The sequence below is a fragment of the Rhinatrema bivittatum genome, chromosome 7 (assembly GCF_901001135.1).
Source record: "Rhinatrema bivittatum chromosome 7, aRhiBiv1.1, whole genome shotgun sequence".
NCBI classification, from domain to species: Eukaryota; Metazoa; Chordata; class Amphibia; order Gymnophiona; family Rhinatrematidae; genus Rhinatrema; species Rhinatrema bivittatum.
Genome location: NC_042621.1, coordinates 309,951,031 through 309,968,237, shown reverse-complemented (window position 1 = coordinate 309,968,237; position 17,207 = coordinate 309,951,031). Strand labels below are relative to the sequence as shown.

Sequence of the window (17,207 nt, the reverse complement as noted above, 5' to 3'; positions counted from 1 at the left end):
TATGTATGTGTTCTCTGCCTGGGATCAGGCTACGATGTCCGGGCTTGCTCAACCTATGCCCAGATGACACCGAAGGGCAGGCATGCCTGTTTGGATAAGATGGAAGAATTATTCAAAAAGATTCCATCGTCATCGTCAATGTCATCCCCAAGAGTAACTCCTCCCTCGGTAACCAAACATCGAGGTGAAACACGGGCCGAAGACCGTCCGGCACTGTCTATATCGATAGCATCGTCTTCAACATCAAAGTCATCGGGAGAAAAAGCAGCATTGCCATTGATCCATCGACCTAGCGGATGGTAAACCATCGACGTCCGGATCGAAATCCATCGAGCTGATGCCCAAGAAAGTCCGTGTACTAGAGCCAACTCCACCGGCTGTACACGAAGAACCGTGGCGCTCTCCACCGGGCTCGGTGTCAGAGGAAGTGCCACCACAAATCATCGTGGAAGTGCCAATAGCGCCAGCGATGCCTTCCCCAGTGGCAGTGGATACTGCCCCGATTTCAAGGGAAGAAGTGACTACTTTAGTCCAACAGGCCATCGTTGAGGCTCTGAAGAACCTACAGCCTCCGACAGTGCCATCGGAGCAGTCGATTTTTCAGCCTTTGCTGAATAGACTCGATGCCTTATTACAAGTTTTTCCGCCGACACCAATGGCACCGACTCCATCGACGCAGCCATCGATGCCGATACCCCCACCGATGACTCCAGCCATTCCGGCTCCCAGATCATTGGAGGATGATGGAGGAGACTCCGATTCTGCCCCAGGACCATCGGGGCTCCATCGACATCGAGTCCCGAAGACACCCTTGATGCCTTTCAAGGACACATCGATGCCAATTCATCCAGGTCCATCGGGGGATACAAGGCATCGATTTCCATCGATTCCCCATCGATGCCCTCACTTCCAACGATGCCACAACACATCCCAACAAAGGCTGTGTTTAAATCAAAGCATCATGTCCAGGCAGAAGACATTGACTCCCCTTATCATCCTCAGTATACACCTTGGAAGGATGTTGACATGGACACTGAGTCAGAGGAACTGCAATCAGAGCCCTCTCCATCAGAGGAGAAAGAGAAATTCCCTCCAGAAGATTTGTCATTTACAAATTTTATCAAAGAAATGGCAGATACAATTCCATTTGAATTAGTCACAGAGGAGGATACTAGACATAAGGCTTTAGAAGTACTGCAGTTTGTGGACGCGCCGAAGGAAATCATGGCTATCCCAATCCATCAAGTCCTCTTGGAATTGTAACAACGAATGTGGGAACACCCCTGCTCAGTCCCTGCAGTGAATCAGAGAACAGATGCCACTTATCTAGTGCAACATGCTCCAGGATACCAGAAGCCCCAACTACCTTACCATTCGGTAGTGGTAGAATCCGCTCAGAAGAAGGCTCGGAAACAAAAACCTCATTCTTCTGTCCCACCAGGAAAGGAGCAACGATTCTTGGACACCTTAGGGAAGAAGGTCTATCAAGGGTCCATGCTGGTAGCACGTATTGCAGCATACCAGCTGTACATGACACAGTACCAACGGAACTTATGAAACAAGTACAGGGTATTGTGGACAACCTCCCACAACAGTGTCAACTACCTTTAGCTACATTAGTTGACAAGGGGTTAGAATCTGGCAAACATGAGGTGAGAGCAGCCTGTGATGTCTTCGAAACATCAACTCGTCTGTCTGCCTCAGCAATAAATGCAAGAAGATGGGCCTGGCTTAAGGCTTCTGACCTTAGGCAGGAAGTTCAAGAACGGCTTGCAGATCTCCCTTGTGTTGGAGACAATCTTTTCGGAGAAAAGATCCAAACTACTGTATCTCAGCTGGAAGACCATCATAAGACTCTCCATCAGCTATCAAAATTGCCAGCAGATCAGACATCTTCCCTAAGACGTCCATCACGCAGAGACTTGAGGAGACCCTTCTACAGACCAAGAAGGTATTACCCTCCTGCCTCTTCAGCACGTCCATACCATCCCTCACAGAGAGGACGTCCACGTCAGCCAAAGCAACAAAAGACCCAGCCACCACCCCAAACTGGACCAGCGGCGAGTTTTTGAACCGTGCCAAGAGAACAGCAGCCTCTTTCTCAACCCTATGCCCTCCCTACCAATCGGAGGTCGACTTCATTACTTCCAACACCAATGGAGTCTCATCTCAAAAGATCAATGGGTATTAGCCATACTACATCAGGGATATCGCCTAAAATTCAATACGTTACCCCCGCATTCTCCTCCCATTCCACTTTGGTCAAACATTCTCATCACATCTCAACTTCAAGTAGAACTCTCTACTTTGTTGACTGCCAGGGCCATCGACCCAGTTCCCCAGTCTCAACAAGGCAAAGGGTTCTACGCCCGCTATTTCCTCATTCCAAAGAAAATAGGCGGCCTTCGCCCTATCTTAGATCTCCGAAATCTCAACAAATTTCTACACAAAGAAAAATTTCGGATGGTATCTCTGGGAACCATCCTTCCATTACTTCAAAAGGGAGATTGGCTCTGTACTCTGGACCTTCAAGACGCTTATGCGCACATACCAATGTCTACACAACATCGCAAATATCTACGATTCGTAGTGGGAAAGAATCATTACCAGTACAGAGTCCTGCCATTCGGACTGGCCTCTGTTTCTCGAGTGTTTACGAAATGCCTAGCAGTAGTGGCTGCACAATTAAGAAAAAACAGCATTCATGTTTTTCCATACCTAGACAATTGGCTAATCAGAAGTCCATCCAGGCAGGGAGCTCTCTCTGCCTTGAAAACCACAATAACACTATTGCACCTTCTGGGATTTCTCATCAATTATCCAAAATCCCACATCGAGCCATCTCAGCTTCTCACATTCATCGGAGCAGACCTCGACACCACAGTGGCGAAAGCTTCCCTTCCAAGCGACTGTGCAGACAATTTGGCATGACTAGCAAACATTATGATTCATCACCAGTTCGCATCCGCCTATCAAATTCTAATGCTACTAGGACACATGGCCTCGACGGTACATGTCACTCCTATGGCGAAGTTAGCCATGAGAAGAACTCAATGGACTTTGAAATCTCAATGGCTACAAGCTTTCCAACCACTGTTGTACACAATTCAAATCACCGACCAGTTACGTCTGTCGCTCCACTGGTGGACAAATCAAACAGCGTTGAAAGCTGGTCTCCCATTCCAACAGGCAAATCCACAAGTCATCCTAACTACAGATGCTTCCAACCTGGGATGGGGAGCTCACGTCAACAGCCTTCAAACACAAGGGATGTGGACTACGCTCGAAAAACAGTATCTGATAAACTTCTTGGAACTTCGAGCGATGAGATATGCCCTTTGGGGCGGATTTTCAGAGCCCTGCTCGCGTAAATCCACCCAAAACCGGGCGGATTTACGCGAGCAGGGCCCTGCGCGCCGGTAAGCCTATTTTACATAGGACTACCGGCGCGCGCAGAGCCCCGGGACTCGCGTAAGTCCCGGGGTTTTCGGATGGGGCGTGTCGGGGGCAGTCCCGCTCGTCGCGGCGTTTTCGGGGCGTGTCGGCAGCGTTTTGGGGGCGGGTACGGGGGCGTGGCTACGGCCCGGGGCGGTCCAGGGGCGTGGCCGCGCCCTCCGTACCCGCCCCCAGGTCGCGGCCCAGCGCGCAGGAGGCCCGCTGGCGCGCGGGGATTTACGCCTCCCTCTGGGAGGCGTAAATCCCCCAACAAAGGTAAGGGGGGGGGTATAGACAGGGCCGGGCGGGTGGGTTAGGTAGAGGAAGGGAGGGGAAGGTGAGGGGAGGGTGTTAGAGGATTCCCTCCGAGGCCGCTCCGATTTCGGAGCGGCCTCGGAGGGAACGGGGGTAGGCTGCGCGGCTCGGCGCGCGCCGGCTATACAAAATCCATAGCCTTGCGCGCGCCGATCCAGGTTTTTTAGTAGATACGCGCGGCTCCGCGCGTATCTACTAAAATCCAGCGTACTTTTGTTTGCGCCTGAGCCTGAGCGCAAACAAAAGTAGGCCTATTCGCGCTCCTTTTAAAATCCGCCCCTTTATGCCTTCAAAGACTGCCTCTCAAACAAGACTGTGCTGTTACAAACAGACAACACAGTAGCAATGTGGTATATAAACAAACAGGGAGGCACAGGCTCTTATCTGCTCTGCCAGGAAGCGGTGCAGATTTGGGCTTGGGCTCTGGAGCATTCCATACATCTCCGAGCATCTTACCTGGCGGGCGTCAAGAACATCCTAGCGGACGATCTTAGTCGACATTTCAATCCCCATGAATGGTCGCTGGATCCACGTGTAGCGAGCAAAATCTTTCAACGCTGGGGTCGCCCAACCGTAGACCTCTTTGCGTCCACACTGAACCACAAAGTGGAAAAGTTCTGCTCCTTCCACGGACGTCAACAAACAGTCCCCAGGGACGCATTTGCTCGCCCCTGGAACACAGGTCTTCTATATGTGTATCCTCCAGTTCCGCTCATAGCGAAAACTCTCGTGAAGCTACAACAGGACAGAGGGACAATGATCCTCATAGCCCCGTACTGGCCTCGACAAGTATGGTTTCCCATACTCCTCGACCTCTCAATCTCACCACCAATCCGCCTGGGCTCAGAGTCCACTCTCATCACTCAGAATCAGGGCAAGTTGCGTCATCCCAACCTGCCAACTCTTGCCCTAACAGCTTGGATGTTGAAAGCTTAATTCTGCAACCACTTAATCTTTCAACACAAGTCTCTCAAGTTCTAGTAGCTTCATGAAAGCCTTCCACATGTAAATCCTACCACTTTAAGTGGACTAGATTTACAAAATGGTGCACACAAATGGGTATAGAACCCTTCTTCTGCCCCACTTCTTCTTTACTAGATTACTTATACCACCTGTCGGATTCTGGTCTCCAGACATCCTCTGTAAGGATACACCTAAGCGCCATAGCGGCATACCACAAGGGAATAGGGGATTCACCAATAACAGCATAACCCCTAGTAAGTGTAGGTTCATGAGGGGCTTACTTCATCTTAAGCCTCCCATTCGACCACCGGTCACTGAATGGGACCTGAATTTAATATTAACAAGGCTCATGCGCTCACCGTTCGAGCCTCTACACTCTTGTGAAGAAAAATTCCTTACATGGAAAGTGCTTTTCTTAGTGGCCATTACATCGGCTAGAAGGGTCAGTGAGTTACAGACTCTCGTCACATACTCACCCTACACAAGGTTCCTGCATGACAGAGTAGTCCTTCGCACTCACCCCAAATTCCTACCAAAAGTGGTAACAGATTTTTATATCAATCAGTCAATAGTCTTGCCTACTTTCTTTCCAAGACCTCACCTTCACCAGGGAGAGAGGGTCTTACACACCTTGGACTGTAAACGTGCGCTAGCTTTTTACCTGAACTGCACGGCGATCCATAGGAAATCCACCCAACTCTTTGTTTCTTTCGATAAAAATAAACCAGGAGTTGTGGTAGGAAAACAGACTCTCTCCAACTGGCTAGCAGACTGTATTGAATTCTGTTATGAAAAAGCAAAGATTCCTCTCCAGGGGTGAGTAAAAGCACATTCAGTAAGGGCTATGTCCACATCAGTAGCGCACTATCGTTCAGTGCCCATTCTGGACATATGTAAAACTGCAACATGGAGTTCCCTTCATACCTTTGCAGCTCATTATTGTCTGGACAGGGAGACCCCTGAGGCTGAGAATATCATGGCATGCTGGACATGCTCAGTAGGCCCACAGTGCCAGCCAAATGTTTCTAGAAACTCGTGACAGAAGTTTTCCGTACCAGGGCTCCATCTGATGATGTCACCCATATGTGAGGACTACATCCTGCTGTCCTGGGATAACACCCATTACAAGGTAAGCAATTTTGCTTTAGTAGCATGGGATCTTCTTAGTGTTTGGGTAATTGCCAGTTTCTTATGGACTGGTTTGGCCTCTGTTGGAAACAGGATGCTGGGCTTGATGAACCCTTGGTCTGACCCAGTATGGCAGGTTCTTTTGTTGCTCCTTGTGGGGTCAGTGGTGACTGTTTACAGCTGAGGTCAATCTACAGGATCCCGCTGGTTCCTGGCCCAATTCATGAGCAGCCCCCTTGGCTTTAACAAAGCAGCTAAGTTCTTAGATAAGAATAGTTTCTTTTTTTGTAAATGTTATTTTATTTCTAAGTAATAAAGGTAGACAAGGCCTGACTTTAAACTACACCACATAAATGGAATAGGACTGAGTACAATCACTTCAGATGTAGATTAAGCTGATAATAAACTGAAGGAGTAATATTCATTAACTAAAAGGAAAGCATAGATGAATGTAAATAAAGTATTAGAAAGTGACTGTTTCATGTCTTCTCGTCTGCCCCACCGTCGATGCGGTCTGTGTTACTGCAGACCCCTCTCGATCTTTGGTTTCCTTCCTCTGTTCTCAGTACAAAAACCTTTGTTGTCTGTCCCAGTCAGGCCTGAATTCTGTCATGGTTTCGATTACTTCTCCCTCTCAGTAAAAGCTTTTCCCCCAGGGCCGTATTTGGTAGGCCACATCTAGACATTGATTCAGTGCCTCGCCACCCTAACCCATGGCAAACCTCCAAAATATGTGGAACACCCTCGGCTCCATTCGTCTTCCTCTAAGCGCAGTGAGCGCGGGGTCTGGGAGCACACATTGGAGCACAGAGGGGGCAGGGCCTGTTAATAGAGGCTTAGACCCCATGCTCATTGCAATTTGAGGATCAAAGCTGGAGCTGACATCTGGGGGGAGGAGCCAAGGACCGTGGGGAGGAGGCAGCAGCATTCAGGGCAGGACTTCAGGGTGATGGGGGACGGAGAATTTGCTTTCCACCAAATTCCACTTTCCTCTGATTGCTTGAAACCTTTAAATACTATAATACTTCTATTCTAATCCCTGTTCCCTCTTTCTTCTAGAGAGTAAATTAATAGATCATTATCTTCCAGTGTGCTTTGGTGCGTTTCCACGCACTGCAATGTGTGGAAAGCTGGCATTACCTGATGGCCGAGGTGCTGCAGGTCCAGAAGCTGTTGAGACAAGAAATTAAGAATTGAATTCTCAGCTGAAGACGTGATCTCGCAGGGTCTGAGGGCATAGGGGGAACAAGACGAAGCTGGAATCCTGTGAATGTGGGTAAAAGTAATCTCACCATACAACAGTGCCTGTACTTTACCTAACCATAAGGGGCACTGCTGGAGATGTGTTTGGGATGGACACAGCAATGTAGGTACTGAGATTTCATATTGAAATACTTACAAGTACTTAACCCCATGTACATACATTCCCACTGTGTCCTTCTCCTCTCCATGAAAATTAGCTGGCAGACCCATGAGTAGAAAGCACCTGTGGGCCTGCAAGCACTATGGAGAGTAGAGAAATGAAGCTCCTTAATTTCAGATGTTTTAACGTTCCTGTGTGGTTTTGAAGTTTCATATAATGTCCTGATCATAAGGTCAGTGATGCAGCAGCCTCTTACCTCTTCCACCACTCTCGAGCCTTCTCATATCTGAACCAATAAGTAGCCTTCAACATGTAATGGCCAGAAAGAAACCAGGTACATCACCCTCCATCCTCTGTCCTCCAGCCCAATCCCATCCACATCCTGTGACTTTATAACACTTTACCGCTCTGAAAACCCACTGCTGGTGTAATCCAGCTGAGAATTTTCTTGTATATTCCACCATCTTTATCCTGTACTCATTCTGCACTACATGATGAAAGGAGCATCGTTCGGGAAAGCCCCTTATAAATGCATTAATTTAAATGAATAAAAAGGAATCACCTCTAGCTTCATTGTTGATATTTGCTTGATAGGTAGAATATATATGTAAATAAATTAAGTACAACTAAAGTTAGCAGAAATGTATTTCTTTCCAGATTTTGTGTAAATTTATTTTGAAGAGTAAATGTTTACATTTGGGAGCTAGAAGCAGAAGTGCTCATTTGTATGATACCTTTCCTAGTATTCAGTTTGTTTTATTTAAAAATCTTATATAATGCAGCTTCCAAGAATAATACGTCCGAAGCGATTGATACATGTACATCCATATTATTCATAAATACATTTACATTATATCACAATATGCACACTAAAACACAAACAGTGCTATCTTGCAGTATCTAGTGCTCCAATCCATTATCCTTTCTAAATTAGACTACTGCAATTCTCTACTGCTAGGTCTTCCTGCAATATCTATCAAACCACTGCAAATGGTCCAGAATGCTGCCGCCAGGATACTCACCAACTCTAACAAAAGAGACCATGTCACTCCCATCCTACAGTCACTCCACTGGCTACCCGTCAAATTCAGGATCTCCTTCAAAGTTCTAATAATGATCCACAAAGACATCTACAAGATCGCCCCTCTCAAGCTCTGCAATCAATTCCGTCCACACACAGCAAACAGACCAGTCAGGAGAGTGTACAAAGGCTCCCTGTATGCCCCCCCTGCCAAAACATCTCTAAGAAAGAGAGCTTTATCAACAGCAGGGCCTACTCTATGGAAAACTCTTCCACCTGATTTACAGCAAGAACCCAGTCACCAAACCTTCAAGAAAGATCTAAAAACGTGGCTCTTCATGCAAACTTTCCCGGAAACTTAAGCTCACTCTGATGCTGTTCGAAGGACATGGTCCAAGGCTCGAGGATAAATTCAGGCCTTTCTCGACACAGTCTCCGAGGCCTCTTCGGGGTGACTTTCTCCTCAACCACAGCCGACCAATCTTACCCAAAAACGTTTTGCTCCTTTACGCTCGACCCATCCTTTCCCTCCCCCCTCCTTCTTTTCCCTCTCTTCCCCCCTTTCCTCATCTGAATTCTAAGCATCAAGTACTTTAAACGAATTTGTTGCAGTGATGCTCTTTAGTTATCCCATATTCAGTCTATAAGGTCCACATTTGTTCATTGGAGTTGCTCCTCCAATTTGTTCCTAATGTTCTTATACGCTATAATTTTAATGTCTCAATGTAATTGTTTTAATTGTTTTGTTTTTTAATCGTTTTAATTGTTTTTCAACTGTTTTAATGTTTAATGTTCAAAGTAATCGCGCCCCGTGACAGTTCTGTTATACTGTAAACCGGTATGATCTGAATACTTTTCAGGAATGTCGGTATATAAGAATACTAAATAAATAAATAAATACATACATATAAATTTAATATGTATCAAATATAATAATATGCATTGGTCCCTGGAGTGATCGGGGTCAATCCAGCACACTATAAAAAGCTTCAAATGCTTTTTATTCAGGTTTTTTTATTTTTAGCACTTGGATTAGAATTTATGTTCCTTGAATTCTTAAAGGTCTATTTTAAAAGGAGCACACGGTTCCCGGCACATGGATGCACTGACTTTATAACATGCGCACTCCACGTGCGCTCAGGGGGGGCTGAATTTTTCGTAAATATGTGCGGCGAAGCAATCGTGCCTCCCCCAGTTCCCTTCCAGTCCGCTCCAGTTAAGGAGCAGACTGGGAGGTAACTTCTCTACACCCCTCCATAATCTTTCTTCCCTTTTCTCTCTCCACCCTAACACCTAACTCCTATGGGGGTAGATTTTCAAACCACGCGATTTGGCGTACTTTTGCTGGCGCATCAGGCGCAAGCAAAAGTACGCGGGATTTTAGTAGATACGCGCGGAGCCGCTAAAATCCTGGATCGGCGCGCGCAAGGCTATCGATTCCGTATAGCCGGCGCGCGCCGAGCCGCGCAGCCTACCCCCATTCCCTCCGAGGCCGCTCCGAAATCGGAGCGGCCTCGGAGGGAACTTTCTTTTGCCCTCCCCTCACCTTCCCCTCCCTTCCCCTACCTAACCCACCCGCCTGGCCCTGTCTAAACCCCCCCTTACCTTTGTCGGGGGATTTACGCCTCCCGGAGGGAGACGTAAATCCCCGCGCACCAGTGGGCTGCTAGCGCGCCGGAACGCGACCTGGGGGCGGGTCCGGAGGGCGCGGCCATGCCCCCGGGCCCGCCCCCGGAACGCTCCCGACACGCCCCGAAAACGCAGCGCGGTTCGGGCCCGCCCCCGATACGCCCCCGACACGCCCCCCTCAGAAAACCCCGGGACTTACGCGAGTCCCGGGGCTCTGCGCGCGCCGGTAGGCCTATGTAAAATAGGCTCACCGGCGCGCAGGGCCCTGCTCGCCTAAATCCGCCCGGATTTAGGCGGATTTAGGCGAGCAGGGCTCTTAAAATCCGCCCCTATGTATCTAGCCACATTTTTTAAATTTTTCTACTTACTGCTCCTCTGGAGCAGAAGCAACTTAAGCGCCGGCTGACTGCGGGCACGCGCATCCCTGGGTCAGGACCTCTGTCCAGGCCAGCTTCCGTCCTGCCCTGCCCCGCCCCTCCATGCCAGAACCTGACCCCATCCCATCCCCTCCCCCTGACTCCCCCGGAGAGGCTTGGCACTTGTGCACGTAGTGGTGTTTAAGTGTATGGCTGGGTGCATTTAAAAATGCGCAAGGTGCGCGCAAGTTCCGGCCACACACGTAGACCCCATATTTTACATGTGCGGGCCTTTGAAAATTTGGGCATTAGTGTATGGGACCTATCTCTGACCTTTAGAAAGTCAGTTTCTCTAAAGAGGGAAGCTCTAACAGTTGGAATTCGAATGGGAGCGATGCTCATTTTGATTGATACCAAGGTTTCATCTCTAAAAGGGTGTGTAAAGGAGTGGCCTTTACCCCCCTTTAAGCTCTTTTGGACCATTCATCTAGTCTGCTCCACCCTGATTCCAGGAGAGAGAGAGATTTCTCTGTGGACGGGACCCTGCTGAGAAGTAGAAGAGAGTGAGCTCAGCTGGGAACAGGAGGCTCCACGTCTCCAGGAGAAGGCAATTCTTGAAATATCTCTGTCATAAGGTAAAGCTGGAGGTGCACTGCTGGAGGGAAGCAGTCTACTGGTCTGGATGCTGATAATTGTATAAGCATTTGGAATTTGTAAGAAGAAAGACTGGTGTCAGTTCTAGCCTTAGAAAGTTATTCGACCATTCCACAGGGTGGATCCTTTGGGAGAGATTATAAGAGGTGATTCTCAGGAGTCATTAGGATGAGTCTAGAGGAAGATCCTTGGATAGTGTCTGGGGAGAGGCCACACAGGGATGGCACTCTACCTTGGATTCTGATGGTTTCGCAGGAGAGGAGGTCTCTCTTTTAAGGGTGAAGTGCTATATTTTGAACTCAAAATATGTTAAATTTTTTAAACTGCTGACCCTGGATTCCTCAGTAAATTTCTCTTTTCTATTTGGTGAGGGCTGTATATTGTTTCAACTGGTCGACTTCCTAGTGGACCTGCAGGCTTGTTTCTGGTCCCAATTCAAAGAAGCTGCATTCTCCAACTTGAGTGAGTGGTCCAGGGATCTACAGGTCTGGCAAGTGTGGCCCCTTTCCCCTGAGGAGTAGTTATATTAGTTTCTCCATTTTCGCTGTTCTGTATTTATTTATTAATAAAATCATTTACCTGAACATATCACCCCAGCATCTTCAGCGTGGCTGCAGGCATTGGTGAACGAGCCACTGTTAGGACACTGCCAGAGATGAGGCTCGTTGCCTCTACACTGCACATTGTGCAGGACTATATTTCCTCTACCACGGCCAAAAAAGGCTTTTCCTGGCGCAGAATGCGCAGCTCCACATCTCAGCTGTCTGCACACGACCTGTGCATCCATTCTGTCCCAGAAATTATCACACACCGTTCCCCAGGCTCCATTGTAGTAAACTTCAACACGGCCTCGGCATCGGTGCCCACCACCGACCAGTCGCAGCTCTGGCAGAGGGTTCAAAGATGGACGAAGAGCTGGGAAGTAAACAGAGGATGTTAAGAACAGGGAAAAATTCCAATAAAGAAAATGAGAGAGAGAGAGAGAGAGGAGAAAAAATCTTTTGTTTTTGTTTCCATGTTGTGCACAGAGAGAAATACCTCTCAGTTGGTAAAACCTGTAAACAGCTCCAGTTACCTGGTCTCAGGTGGTAAAACCTGTGAAAAGCTGCAGTTACCTGGTCTTAGGTGATAAAACCTGTGAAAAGCTGCAATTACCTGGTCTGGGGTGATAAAACTTGTGAAAAGCTGCAGTTACCTGGTCTCAGGTGATAAAAGCTGTGAAAAGCTGCAGTTACCTGGTCTCAGGTGGTAAAAGCTGTGAAAAGCTGCAGTTACCTGGTCTCAGGTGATAAAAGCTGTGAAAAGCTGCAGTTACCTGGTCTCAGGTGATAAAACCTGTGAAAAGCTGCAGTTACCTGGTCTCAGGTGATAAAAGCTGTGAAAAGCTGCAGTTACCTGGTCTCAGGTGATAAAAGCTGTGAAAAGCTGCAGTTACCTGGTCTCGGGTGATAAAAGCTGTGAAAAGCTGCAGTTACCTGGTCTCAGGTGATAAAAGCTGTGAAAAGCTGCAGTTACCTGGTCTCAGGTGATAAAAGCTGTGAAAAGCTGCAGTTACCTGGTCTCAGGTGATAAAAGCTGTGAAAAGCTGCAGTTACCTGGTCTCAGGTGGTAAAAGCTGTAAAAAGCTGCAGTTACCTGGTCTCAGGTGATAAAAGCTGTGAAAAGCTGCAGTTACCTGGTCTCGGGTGATAAAAGCTGTGAAAAGCTGCAGTTACCTGGTCTCGGGTGGTAAAAGCTGTGAAAAGCTGCAGTTACCTGGTCTCAGGTGATAAAAGCTGTGAAAAGCTGCAGTTACCTGGTCTCAGGTGATAAAAGCTGTAAAAAGCTGCAGTTACCTGGTCTCAGGTGATAAAAGCTGTGAAAAGCTGCAGTTACCTGGTCTCAGGTGGTAAAAGCTGTGAAAAGCTGCAGTTACCTGGTCTCAGGTGATAAAAGCTGTGAAAAGCTGCAGTTACCTGGTCTCAGGTGGTAAAAGCTGTGAAAAGCTGCAGTTACCTGGTCTCAGGTGATAAAAGCTGTGAAAAGCTGCAGTTACCTGGTCTCAGGTGATAAAAGCTGTGAAAAGCTGCAGTTACCTGGTCTCAGGTGGTAAAAGCTGTGAAAAGCTGCAGTTACCTGGTCTCAGGTGATAAAAGCTGTGAAAAGCTGCAGTTACCTGGTCTCAGGTGATAAAAGCTGTGAAAAGCTGCAGTTACCTGGTCTCGGGTGATAAAAGATGTGAAAAGCTGCAGTTACCTGGTCTCAGGTGATAAAAGCTGTGAAAAGCTGCAGTTACCTGGTCTCAGGTGATAAAAGCTGTGAAAAGCTGCAGTTACCTGGTCTCAGGTGATAAAAGCTGTAAAAAGCTGCAGTTACCTGGTCTCAGGTGGTAAAAGCTGTGAAAAGCTGCAGTTTCCTGGTCTCAGGTGGTAAAACTTGGGAAAGCTGCAGTTACCTGGTCTCGGGTGATAAAAGCTGTGAAAAGCTGCAGTTACCTGATCTCAGGTGATAAAAGCTGTGAAAAGCTGCAGTTACCTGGTCTCAGGTGATAAAACCTGTGAAAAGCTGCAGTTACCTGATCTCAGGTGATAAAAGCTGTGAAAAGCTGCAGTTACCTGGTCTCAGGTGATAAAAGCTGTGAAAAGCTGCAGTTACCTGGTCTCGGGTGATAAAAGCTGTAAAAAGCTGCAGTTACCTGGTCTCAGGTGATAAAAGCTGTGAAAAGCTGCAGTTACCTGGTCTCAGGTGATAAAAGCTGTGAAAAGCTGCCGTTACCTGGTGGCCAAGGTGCTGGTGGTCGCACAGCTGTTGAGATAAAAAAGTAAGATTTGAATTCCCAGCTGAAGATGTGTCCTGGCAGTGTTTGTGGGTGCAGGGGAACATAATGAAGCTGGAACAGCAGTCTGTGTTGTAAGGTTCCTTGTGGGGCAGTAGTGGATGTTTACAGCTGACGGCATCTATGGCATCCCACTGGTTGCCTGCTCAACACATGATCAGCTCCTATGGCTTTAACAGAGCTCTCAAGGTTTTGGTTGACAATTTTATTTTATTTCTAAGCATTTAACCAGTAATAAATTAAGGAGAAGTCTTATTTTAAACTAGATAATGTTAGTTATATAATATTTATTTATTTATTTATTTATTTAAATGATTTATATACCGGCGGTTCCTGTATAGTATACATATCACCCCGGTTTACAAAGAACATTAACTATCGCTAAAAATATAGCGGTTTACATAGAACATAGAACATAATAAAAAGAAGTTTTTACATTGAACAAATCTAAGTAAGCAAGTTTTTACATTGAATAAATAAATTGAAGCAAATAGTGTATGATATTTAACCGTTAATAAACAAGCAGTTAATAAATCAATGAATTACAAGGAAAAATGTGAAGTCAATATGAGTATATGTATGTAGTATGTATGAATTCAGCATGTGTAAATTTCTGATTGAATAAAATAATAGATCTGAATAAATCGTTGTGGGCTTGAAAATACTTTTCTTCGTGTTCTTGGCTCTAGGGGAAAGCTTGTTTGAACAGCCAAGTCTTAAGTTTCCCTTTAAATGTAGGGTGGCATGTTTCCAAACGAAGGTCTGGAGGGAGCGAGTTCCAAAGTGATGGGCCCGCTGTGGATAATGCACGTTTCCTCAGAACGGATTTCGCAGGTTGTGTGATTAGTCTGTTCTGATAGGCGCTTCTGGTTGGTTTCACGGATGTGTGTAATCAAATTTGGAATGTTAGGTTGAGAGGTGCGATGTTGTGTAAGGCCTTATGAATCATCATTAAAGATTTGAACTGGATCCTGTATTTAATCGGAAGCCAGTGGAGATGGTGGAGAATAGGGGTGATATGATCTCTTTTTTTGGCATTTGATAGAATTCTTGCAGAGGCGTTCAGGACCATCTGAAGTGGTTTGATGGTGCATGCTGGAAGGCCTAGGAGGAGGGAGTTACAGTAATCCAGCTTTGGGAGAATGATGGCTTGTAAGACCATGCGGAAGTCTCTGTAAAGGAGGAGAGGTTTGAGTTTCTTTAATGTTTGAAGTTTAAAGAAACATTCTTTTGTTGTGTTGTTGACGAATTTGTTGAGGCAGAGTTTGCTGTCTAAGATGACTCCCAGGTCTCTAACTTGTTGCGTGGTGGAGAGCCCTGCGGTGTCCGGATGTTGGTTAGTGGTAGAAAGTGGGGAGAGGGTATAGTTTTCCGGTGCTATGATGAGGATTTCAGTTTTGTTTTAAATAAAGGTTTTTAATAAAGGAAACAGGACTGAATGCAATCACTTCATATGCTGATTAAGCTGCTTTTATACTTAAGAAATAATATTTTACTAAAAGGAATATATAGAATAGTAAAATAAAGTATTCGATAGTGACCATTTCTGCCCCCTAATCTGCCCCGACATTCCTGCTCCCTGGGTCACTGTAGATCCTTCTCAAGGTTTGGTTTCCTCCCTCCGTTCACAGTACCTGTCCCAGTCAGGTCTGAATATGGTCAGGGTTTCAGTTAATCCCCCTCTGCTGCCACCATCACCCTCTCAGTAAGAAGCATTTCTCTCAGGGATGGAGTTCATTGGCCAAATCTAGACATTGATTCAGAGCAATGCCTTGCCTCACCCCCCAGCTCCCCCATGGTGATAAACCTTCAAGATATCACTGGTCCTCCTCTGAGTGCAGTGAGCGCGGGGCCTGTGCCCACACTCACAGGCTCCACCCACATATGGGAGGACAGAGGGGGTGGGGTCTGTGAGTGGAGGCCTAGACCCCATGCTCATTGCACTTTGAGAATCAGTGCTGCAGCTGCGGCCTGTGCGGAGGAGCCAAGGACCATGAAGAGGAGGCAGCAGCATTCAGGGCAGGAACTGAGGGTGCCGGGGGACAAAGAATTTGCTTTCCTCCAAATTATGCCACCCTAGGTAGCTTGAGTATAAATCCAGACCTGTTTTCCTCATATTCCCTTTGATCCCTCACTCTAATTTCCTGTTGGAGATCCCTTGTTCTTGAATTTCTTACTCCAGTGAAATTCCACTTTCCTCTGATTGCTTGAAACCTTTAAATATTATAATACTTCTATTCTTATCCCCGTCCCCTCTTTCTTCTAGAGAGTAAATGAATAGATCATTATCTTCCAGTGTGCTTTAAATATTATAATGCTTATAAGGCAGCAGCATTCAGGGCAGGACTTAAGGGTGATGGGGGACAGAGAACTTGCTTTCCACCAAATTCCACTTTCCTCTGATTGGTTGAAACCTTTAAATACTATAATACGTCTATTCTTATCCCCGTCCCCTCTTTCTTCTAGAGAGTAAATTAATAGATCATTATCTTCCAGTGTGCTTTAAATATTATAATACTTCTATTCTTATTCCTGTCCCCTCTTTCTTCTAGAGAGTATTAAATTAATAGATCATTATCTTCCAGTGTGCTTTAAATATTATAATACTTCTATTCTAATCCCTGTCCCCTCTTTCTTCTAGAGAGTATTAAATTAATAGATCATTATCTTCCAGTGTGCTTTAAATATTATAATACTTCTATTCTAATCCCTGTCCCCTCTTTCTTCTAGAGAGTATTAAATGAATAGATCATTATCTTCCAGTGTGCTTTAAATATTATAATGCTTATAAGGCAGCAGCATTCAGGGCAGGACTTAAGGGTGATGGGGGACAGAGAACTTGCTTTCCACCAAATTCCACTTTCCTCTGTTTGGTTGAAACCTTTAAATACTATAATACTTCTATTCTAATCCCTGTTCCCTCTTTCTTCTAGAGAGTAAATTAATAGATCATTATCTTCCAGTGTGCTTTGGTGCGTTTCCACGCACTGCAATGTGTGGAAAGCTGGCATTACCTAATGGCCGAGGTGCTGCAGGTCCAGAAGCTGTTGAGACAAGAAATTAAGAATTGAATTCTCAGCTGAAGACGTGATCTCGCAGGGTCTGAGGGCATAGGGGGAACAAGACGAAGCTGGAATCCTGTGAATGTGGGTAAAAGTAATCTCACCATACAACAGTGCCTGTACTTTACCTAACCATAAGGGGCACTGCTGGAGATGTGTTTGGGATGGACACAGCAATGTAGGTACTGAGATTTCATATTGAAATACTTTCAAGTACTTAACCCCATGTACATACATTCCCACTGTGTCCTTCTCCCCTCCATGAAAGGTAGCTGGCAGACCCATGAGTAGAAAGCACCTGTGGGCCTGCAAGCACTATGGAGAGTAGAGAAATGAAGCTCCTTAATTTCAGATGTTTTAACATTCCTGGGTGGTTTTGAAGTTTCATATAACGTCCTTATCATAAGGTCAGTGATGCAGCAGCCTCTCACCTCTCCCACCACTCTCGAGCCTTCTCACATCTGAA

General features: G+C 46.3%; 1 protein-coding gene across 1 annotated transcript in view; it reads right to left on the bottom strand.

The window, feature by feature from the left end:
• LOC115096252 (deleted in malignant brain tumors 1 protein-like) overlaps positions 1-17,207 on the bottom strand; it is a 397,025-nt gene that overhangs the window by 328,545 nt on the left and 51,273 nt on the right. Inside the window, exons 4-5 of the mRNA XM_029610760.1 lie at positions 11,444-11,779; positions 4,307-4,331 (exon numbers count right to left, since the gene is read on the bottom strand). Coding sequence (XP_029466620.1) covers positions 4,307-4,331; positions 11,444-11,779 — 361 coding nt within the window. The remainder of the gene's footprint in view (positions 1-4,306; positions 4,332-11,443; positions 11,780-17,207) is intronic.